We start from the raw sequence: 9,923 nt of genomic DNA, 5'->3' as shown, positions 1-9,923 counted from the left end.
GTTGGTTCTCGTCTGACTTCGTCGGTCAGTGCTCCTCTCTTGGTGTAGGTCGACATCAGTGTGAACTGCTGAAACTCAAATAGATTTCAACTCCAGAATCACCCTCTCGAAGCTTTTCCTCCTTAACCACCTGCCCTAAATCATTATCCATGATGGCACTCACATGGTGTTTTAGTGCTTCCTCTCTTTTTCCCTTCATTAAGGCTTAATGCTTCTCAACAGCTTCTCATGTCTGAACCATCCGAGTCTCCAACTTCTTCACATGTGTGCTTAAAGCTTCAAACTTTGTGTTCAGGTTGGTGTAAACAACATTTATCTTCCCATTGAAATCCACTCTCAGCTTTTGCTGACCCTCCAGAACCTGATCAAGCATCTTCTCCATATTGCTTTCTTGGGTCTCTGGTGGTGGATTCTGATAAGAAGAATTTTCATAAGCTCTGCCATTGCTATTGTTGTAAGTATTGTTGTAGGGTTTCTTGTACTGTGAACTCTGGTTGTAGTTCCCCTCTGATTGTTGCCATAGGAGTTCTTGTTTCCATTTCTCTGATTCTGAAAACAGGTACCACTGATGAAGTTCACATCCTCCTCGTCACCATCATCGTCGCCAAAGATAGTAGCCAGTTTCCTCCTCTCGAAGTCAGTGTTCTTGCGGCTATTATTAGATACCAAGTTCTCAATAAGCCTCACAACCTTTTCTGGATTCCTAGTGTTGAAGTTAGTGTCCAGAGCCATCTGGTATCCCAAAGCAATGCCTATGAAGAAGGTACTAAGCAGTTGTACCTCATTGAATCCCTGGTGTGGAAAATCCCTTTGATATGACTTGACTCTTATACATGAGCTTTTCAAATACTATGTAGGCTCCTATATGAATGTAGCAATCTTTCTTCACAAGTCCTCAGCACATGCCTCATCAAAGAAATTACGCAGGAATGCATTTTTTATGTTAGTCCAGGATGTAAGAGATACTGGTGGTAACTACGTAAACCAGTGCGAAGCATCTCCAGCAAGTGAGTACTTAAGGAGCATGCAAAGAAAGATAGTCCTCAGGGACTCCATTGGCTTTAATGGTAGAAACAAAATCCTCGAACCGCTGTAGATGGTCCATAGGATGCTCATGTGGGTGACCATGGAAAGGTGTCTATCCCACAAGTGTAAAGTACTGAGGCTTCAGTTTGAAATCATTCCTCTGAAAGGTAGGGGACGAATTGCAGATTTGTTGGCGTAGTATTGGTCTGCGCTGTTGTAATCAGCTAACGTTCTGGGTCGAGTAGCCTGTACATTCTCCTCAGCTACAGCATGAGCATTAGCTGCAACATTCCCAGCATTAGCAGCATGTTGACTAGATGCTTCATGATCAGGGATTACAGACCCCTGATCATCCAACCTCTGACCTCCTGTGTTACGCAGATGACTGTCACTAGTAGAAATCTACCGCATAGCCACGGAAGTTCCACTACAAAACCATGGCTACTAAGAAAAAGCCACGAAACCGCCACGTTTTAGACATGAACGAAATAGCCACGGTAAACCCAAAATCAGGCCACGAACTAGTCACGAAAAAATACTGTGGCTGTACTAGCCACGAACTAGCAACAAAGTTTTCGTGGCAAGCCTAATCGCCACGAATTTGCCACTTTAAACGGTTGTGGCTAGATTTTTTTTTTTGTGCCGACATTAGAACGACACTGTTATGTGCAACAGTGTGCATAGCCACGCTTTTATCATGGCTGTGTCGTGGCTAGATTAACTTTATGCAATTCAAAGCAGAGAAAGATTCATTTCGCAGTAATTTTTTAAAAAACCCACAAACTTTCCTTGGCTATATCGTGGCTAATTTCTAAAATATATACTCTCCCCGTGTGAAACATTAAGAACTTTCGTTCTTCAACCAAATTTTCTAAACAAAAATATGTCTTTCTACTTTTATTCAAGGGAGTGGATGGATCAAAGGATTGATCCTGAGAGTAATTATGTTTCAGAAATGTTTCTCAGAGGCATTAACGCATTTCTTCAATTTGCGTGTAATCAAGCAGATTACGAGGAGCGGCAAACGTTATTGTGTCCATGTGCTCGATGAAAAAATGTGAAGCAACGAGATGCAAAAGTCGTCTCAAGACATCTATTCTTATACGGTTTTATGGTAAATTAATATGTTTGGACGAGTCACGGAGAGAAATTCTACACTGTTGGTGAGAGTTCTGGAGCGGATCAGTCAACTGGTGAAGAGGAAATGTGGGAGAATCCTACTTATGCTCATGAAGATCACTACCAGGGTAATCCAGAAGTACCAGTGGACATCGGTCCACCATACATACCGGAACCTATAGCAGAGAAGGACGTAGCAGAGCCTTATCGTGATATTGTCAACCTCTCTACGAAGGGTGTGCAGACGGAATAACTCAATTGTCTCTAGCTTCGCGGATGATGAAAGTGAAGACGGATTATAATTTGGTGGAAGCTTGTGTAGATGACATATCTGAAGTATTTAAAAAAATGCTTCCGCAGCCGAATAATGCTCCGGCAACATATTACGAGACAAAGAAACTGACACGAGGGCTTGGGTTACCCGTACAAAAGATTGATGTTTCCATGAAGAATTGTATGCTATTTTGGAAGGAAGATGCGAAGTTGGTTAGTTGTAGGTTTTGTGGAGAAGATCGCTACTATCCGAATAATGGAAAAGGAAAAAAAAACAAGCCAAAGCAGAGAATGTTTTACATGCCTATTGCAGATCATCTGAAACGTCTATACCAACTCGAGGCGACAGCTTCCAATATGTGGTGGCATAAGGAACATGTGACTCCGGAAGGCGAAATGCATCACCCATCTGATGCCATAGCGTGGAAACACTTTAATGAGGTATATCCTGGATTTGCTGCTGAAAGCCGAAATACTTATCTATGCTTATCAACAGATGAGATTAATTCGATTGGTATGACTCGCGAAGCACATTCCCTTTGGCACGTAATTGTAACTCCATTCAATTTGCCTCTGGGAATGTGTATGAAAGGAGAATTCTTTTACCTTTCGGTGCTAATTCCTGGGCCCAAACATCCAAGGAAAAGCTTCGATATTTACCTTCAGCCATTGATTTAAGAATTACAGATGTTATGGAGGGATGATGGGGAGGCATATGATATTTCAATGAAAGAAAGATTCAAAATGCGAACAGTTTTGATGTGGACGATAAGCAATTTTCCAGCTTATGGAATGCTTTCAGGTTGGACGACTCATGGTCGGTTAGCGTGCCAATATTGTCAAGATGAGACTGGTGCATTCTGGTTATCTAACGGAAGGAAAAATAGTTGGTTTGATTGCCACAGAAGCTTTTTAGATGCAGATAACCCTTACCGGAAAAACACTCAAGCATTTAGATGGGGGAAAACAGTTTTAGATCCTCCTCCACCGTGGTTGACCGGAGAAGAATTATTTTGTGAAAGGATAAATAATATAAAAGGTTTATCAAAATCTGTGGAATGTGGAGGGAATGGACATGATAACCCATCCAAGACAATATCTGGATATGGAGTTACTCACAATTGGGTAAAGAAGAGTATCTTCTGGGAGTTACCGTATTGGGAAAATCATCTTCTTTGATATAGCCTTGATTTCATGCATATTGAGAATAACTTCTTTGATAACATGACGAACACGGTGTTAAATGCTCCTGGAAAGACGAAAGACAACATCAAAAGCAGATTGGATCTTCCAGGACTATGCAAAAAGCAGGATTTAGAGATGAAAGAGGATGTAACGATGCCCGTGCCAATATTCAGGCTGCCAAATGCGGGAAAACGAGCATTCCTTCTGTGGTTGAAAAATGATATAAAATTTCCCGATGGATACGCCTCCAAATTTAGTCGATGTATTGACGAAAGCAATTTAAAGCTACGTGGACTAAAAAGTCATGATTGTCATGTCATAATGGAATGACTATATCCATTTGCGTTCGCTGAACTCTTTTCCAAAAATGTTCACACAGCGATTACAGGTATTTATTTGTTTGTATCATTTTATAGTTTACTATAAATGATGCTATAGTTAACTTTAATGGTTTGTTTACAGATATTGCCCTCTTCTTCCGAGATATCTCTTCGAAGATTTTGAAAGAGTCAGATGTTGGCCTTTTAAAGGCAAATATCGGTGTGAAGCTTTGTAACTTGGAAAAGATATTTTCTCCATCGTTCTTCGATGTCATGGAACATCTTCTTGTGCACCTCCCAGATGAGATAGCCTTAGGTGGTCATGTCCATTTTAGGTGGATGTTTGTATTTGAAAGATACATGTACCATTTGAAGAAGATGGTCAAAAACAAAGCACGCATTGCAGGTTCGATAGTTGCACAATGGATAAATGAGGAGATTTCAAATGCTTCCTCAAATTTTTTTGGGCATCCTGGAATCATGAGCATTCCAGAAGGTCCGAGTGATATTTTTTTCTTATACAATTATCCGGATGTACCACCCTAGTTTTACCATGAATGGAGAATTAGTGGTCAATGCTCAACTGGTTGGTTGAATGATGAAGATAACACCGTTCTTCAGACATTTATGATGCTCAACTGTGAAACATTTGCTCCATATGGAAGGTAGTTTTATATTATAAAAAAAATAATATAAATACATATTTTTAGTTACATAATTATGATTTTATTGTGTGCAGAATGTTTGAAGAATATATGACGTTAAGTGTTATTGATATTACTCAAGCTGCAATGCAAAAAGCGAAAGACATCAAATTTGCTGATCGGTGCAAAGAGTATGTGAGTTATTGTTTTGTATTATTAAGTTCCACAGTTCATTTAATTAAATTTGTAATTTATAACAATGTTATTGTATTACAGATTAATGATGCGACTCAATTTTACACATTTCCTATGTGGATGTTGGATTTTGTACAAGGTCATAGGCGTAGTTATACGTCTTGGCCAATATACCACACACGTGGATACACTTTTCACACTCATAACCACGGTCAAAATAAGAGAACTCAACATTATGGTGTATGTGTGCCTGGAACCAATGAGACAGACTACAATGGCCTCGTACAAGAGATCATGATGATGGAGTATCATGGTGGTGCTGGCTTGAAAGTCATGGCTTTTAAATGTTCGCGGTTTGACACCACAGAAAATCGCGGTATGAGAATACATCCATTTGGTCTTGTTCATGTCTCACCACGAAGACAATATGCAAAATATGATCCTTTTGTATTACCAGGTAAGTGAAAGATATATATTTTTATTTGTTTGGGATTTGATTATTGATGAAAAGCCATGATTTGAAACTATGATGTTATTGTACCACGAACAGGTAATTGTGATCAAGCATTTTTTATTCCTTATCCACGGGTATGTCGACAATCAATCGATGACTGGTGGGCATGCGCAAAAATTATTCCCCGAGGAATCCGAGAAACGTCATAAATTGCTTTAATGGCATGGCAAGATGATAGACGTGATCAGGTTACTGAAAGTTCATTGTTACGGGTGGAAACACATGTTGTTGATGATGTGTCCGATTATGATATTGCTCCGGTGAATCCTCCAAACGATGAATATGTATCAGATGGTGATGTAGAAGCAGACCGTGATTCAGATGATGATTCGGAATAGAATAATATATTCCAAGATTGTAAAATATGTGTTTAAGGTAGTAAAATATGTTTTAAGGCTGAATGTGTTAAAAATAAATAAATTGTTAGGATGAAAAATAAGTTGTAAGGTTGTAAAATAAGTTGGAAGGTTGTAAAATATTTTGTGGTGTTGTAAAATATACTGTAAGATGTAAAATAAATGGTAAGGTTGTAAAATATATTGTTTTACGAGGTGCTAGCGTTGGAATATGTATGAAAGGTGTTGTATGAGAAGAAGGTTGAATGAAAAGGGTTTAGGGATTATAGTTTAGGGGTTAGATGTTTGTTGTTTCGGGTTTTTAAAGATAGCCACGCTTATTACGTGACTACACAGTGGCTATGTGGTTTTGGCTCCAATTATTTTTGGTTCCGCGGTTTATATTAAAACGTAGCCACTGTAATTCCGTGGCTATGTTGAAATTTTGGTTTACCAATTGGTTTTGGCTCCAATAATTTTTCATTTCACGGTTATTGCTAAAATAGTGCCACGGTTAGCCACGCTTTTTCGTGGCTTAGGGGAAAGGGTTTTATATCGATTTTCCCTTTCTTCTCAACACGTAGCAAAAAAATCAAAACTCACTCTCGAGTCGCGACCGACGAAAGCCGTCGTCTTCTCCGATTTCAATTCTCGCCGTCTCCGATTCCAAGCCTCGCTGTCTCCCGTCTCCCTCTCACATTTCTCAAGGTTACCCCTTCCTCTCCTCTGCTAAATCTGAAACCCTTCGATTCTCGAATCGATTAGATGTTCTAGGGTTTGGGTTTTTTTTTTGGGCATGTTTAATTCTTGTTCTAGGGTTTTGATTTCTTTGCTTGTCTGTGTGTTTCGATTTATTTGCCTGTCTGTGTGTTTCGATTTATTTCCGATCTTGGGTTTCGATTTCTTTGTTTTGTAAGTGTCTATGTTTTAGGGTAGGTTTCGATTAGGGGTTTTGTCTCTGTCTAGTTAGTGTTCTTGTGAACTGATTAGCTCTCTGTCTCTTTTTTTTTCAAGATTTGTCTTTCTCTCTTTGTTTTTACTCGGACCTAAAAGTGTTTTAATTTCTCATGTTCTTCTCTCTATCTCTTTTATGTCGCTTTGTCTCTGTTTATATTTGCTTGTATACTAATGTTTCTTTTTCATTGGTTCTGAACAGATGAACTCAGCAAGAGTACCTGGGACAACCGCTGCGCCTCTTCGTATGGCTCCTGGTGCTACTGGACCGGCTTCGAACCATTCTACTTCCTCTTCTCGTTCCAATAGCTACCCGCAGAAGACCCTCAATGCCATGCTCAATTCACCTGCTAGGCTAGCACAGCCTCATCTCCATCCAGATAAAATCAATGGAGCTTTATGGTAAGATTACATTTGGTCTCCATCTCTTTCTTAGACTAGAATAGTTTCTGTTATTTGAATTATGGCTGTGATTGCTTAGGATAGATTCTGTTTAGGATTCTTACTTATGATTGTTTATTTTTAGGATTTGTTTTGTGAATGTATTGTTTTTGTTACTGATGTTTGTTATCATTTTAGGTTTGGTATTGACCCATGTGTCAACTCTTTCATTCGGGCAACTTGGCAAGCATACTACATGGGGCCTTGGAAGAGTTGGAGGAAGGTTCCTGATGAAAGGAGGGAATCATGGTGGTAAACGTTTGTGGTAAGTGACTAGTATACATTGTATATGTCGCTTACATGTTTTTAAATCGCTTACTATTTTGTTTTCTTTTGTAGCAAAATTTCTACTGGGAGCCTGAGTTTAATGACTTGGTCTACGGTCTTTGAAGGAAAGAAACATGGACAACCATTGGTGAAAGGATAAACAAGAAGAAGAGGCAACACAAGAAGCCAAAGTATATCAATGATGCTGACTGGACACTCCTGTTGGAGCATTGGGCGACCGATGCAGCTAAAAAGAAGAGCAAGAAGGGTGCAAAATCTCGCAAGTCTGATCCTGTGGGTAAAGGTTGCCACAAGCATAATGCAGGACCTAGGTCTTTTGCAAGGATTGAGTATAACATGGTATCTTTCCATGTCTATACTTTTAAATACTGTTCTTTTTTCTAATCGCATGTAATTATTTCCCTTTTTTGCAGATGGTGGCGTCTGGTACTAATGAACGGCCATCATTCACTGATCTAGTCAGGGCGACACACACCCGACCAGATGGGACTTTTGTGGACTATTGTGCTGAAGAGCTGGTTACTCAAGCCGAGATGGAAGCCACACAGCTCTCTAACACTGAAGGATCACCCGGGAGTCCAAGTGCATCATCTACTCCTTCTCGCCTCAAGTTAAAAAAAAGCTTATCTAAAGGTATCTTTCATACACACAATATAGTAGAGAACCATGTTATGTTTGTGTTAAAAAGACTTGAGCTTATAGTTTATTTATTGTAACATGGACACGGTCTTGGAAAAGAAACACTAGGTTTCAATTGTTTTATGTTCTGATTTGTATGTGTAATTAGATATGACTTAGAGCTGCTTAATAATGTGGTTTACAATGTCTTATGCTATGTTCTTTTTATTTACAGTCTTGACAGCCACCTGAGTTTATTAAAATTGTTTTATGTTATGTTCAACAGAATGCTAAGGGTAAGAGGGGGCATGTTTATGGACTCGGTAGTGCCCAATACGGGGAGCAAGCACCTTCTTCAAGCGTCCCTAATGGTCTTGCCCACAACCTGGAGCTGGAGATGCGTGTGGGAGGTCTTGAGACAAGCCTCCAAAGTGTGAGGCAGGACGTGTCCGAGGTGAAGCAGGACTTTGCATCAACAAGAGATGCAATCAATCAGCTCCTCCAAACGCTTCGTCCCCAACGAGCACCTACTGAACAGACTTTTGCTCAGCCTCAAGCCCCAACTACTCAGCCTTAAGTAGGTTCTTGTCTTCTCTTTTGTAACAAGGTTCATCAAACTCTAGCTGATCTTTTGGTAGAGTTTTCTTAAAATCTTTAACTATGTATTTTGTAGAGTCTTCTTAGACTCTTTAAAACTCTTCTACCTTGTATAATTATCTCTGTTTTTGTAATGTTGAACCTACTCTTTTATATATATATGCAACTTCTGTTTTTATGAAATGTGCAATCTTTTAATATTTGAATGGAAATAAAAATTGTTCAAATTGGCAAAATGAAACTGATCAAAGAAGAAAACCATTTACAAAAATTGTTACAAAATTGCCACAATAATTACAATGGCTGTAACGTGGCTAAAGAATACCACGTGAGTAAAAAACAAAACTGTGGCTTCATATAGCCACGAAAAACGTAGTGGCAAAATCATGGCTGCAAGAGCCACTTAGTGGTAAAAACGTGGCTATAATAGCCACTAAGTGTAGCAACGCTATAGATGTTATTATCGTGGCTATATAAGCCACGAAAATAAGCGTGGTAACAGCGTGGCTAATAGCCACGATAAGCCACGTTTTTATTCCAGCCACGAGGCTATAGCCACGATAATTTTCCTTTCCAAAAGTGTGGCTCTTTTCTCCGTAGCCACGGATTTCCGGTCTATAGCCACGGAGTTGTAGTGGCTATGCGGTAAATTTTTACTAGTGCGTCCTGGTAATGTAGGTCTCCATTGTGGGAACTGAAATTCACACCGTTGGTTTCCATAAAATAAAGAAAGATAGGAAAATTTAAATTTCCAGAGGTCCCGGATATCTGCTAAACCACACGCCAAGCAATCAGAACACGAATAAAAGACTATGTATTGATATTGATAGAAACGAAAAAGGAGCAAAGAAGATCTTATTTCGAATTTGCGTATAAGCGTTTACAATAGGTAAAGGCTTGGCCGGAAGAGCTGTCGGCGAGATCCTAGTTCTAACCACCTAAGACTTGAAAACCTAGTTAAGTCGCAGCTCGATAACAAAAACGGAAAATTGCCTAAATTGCTCTAAGTGCTGAGTTTTTCTGCATGTAAAAATTCTCCTTTTTGGTGTCTTGCCTTAGCATCTCTTATATCCTCCTCCTAGGTCGGTTTGGGCCTTCCTTTTCCGCTCCTGGGTCAAGTTTATTTTTTCGGGAAATATTTTATTTTTTCCGATCTTCATGATTATCCCTTGAAACGTTAACATTTATCTTCGAACTTGACATTTATCTCTTTTCGTGAATATTCGATAAACCGTCATAGTGACTTTGAGCTGATTTTTCGTTAAAATTTGTAGTGAGCTTTTGCCGCGTTTTAGATCCTTTGGGCCGTTTTTCGACCAAAACGTTTTTATGATTTTTTTCGGAAGAGTAACCTTTAGCACGACGCCGGTTTTACGAGGTAGTCCAAATTAATCGTATAGTCGAGACAACCATG

At 39.4% G+C, this 9,923-nt stretch overlaps 1 protein-coding gene across 1 annotated transcript; it reads left to right on the top strand.

Annotated features, from left to right (window-relative positions):
• Window positions 1–6,767: 6,767 nt before the first annotated feature.
• On the top strand, window positions 6,768–8,489 carry LOC111201649. The gene is made up of 6 exons (XM_022693877.1): window positions 6,768–6,967; window positions 7,145–7,258; window positions 7,399–7,633; window positions 7,708–7,904; window positions 8,082–8,109; window positions 8,199–8,489. Exons 1-6 carry the CDS (start codon window positions 6,768–6,770, stop codon window positions 8,487–8,489), a joined length of 1,065 nt encoding a protein of 354 aa, XP_022549598.1.
• Window positions 8,490–9,923: the final 1,434 nt, after the last annotated feature.

This window comes from Brassica napus, chromosome C1 (genome assembly GCF_020379485.1).
Source record: "Brassica napus cultivar Da-Ae chromosome C1, Da-Ae, whole genome shotgun sequence".
NCBI lineage: Eukaryota > Viridiplantae > Streptophyta > Magnoliopsida > Brassicales > Brassicaceae > Brassica > Brassica napus.
Note: the sequence above shows the minus strand (reverse complement) of the source record. Positions and strands in the feature narration are given on the sequence as shown.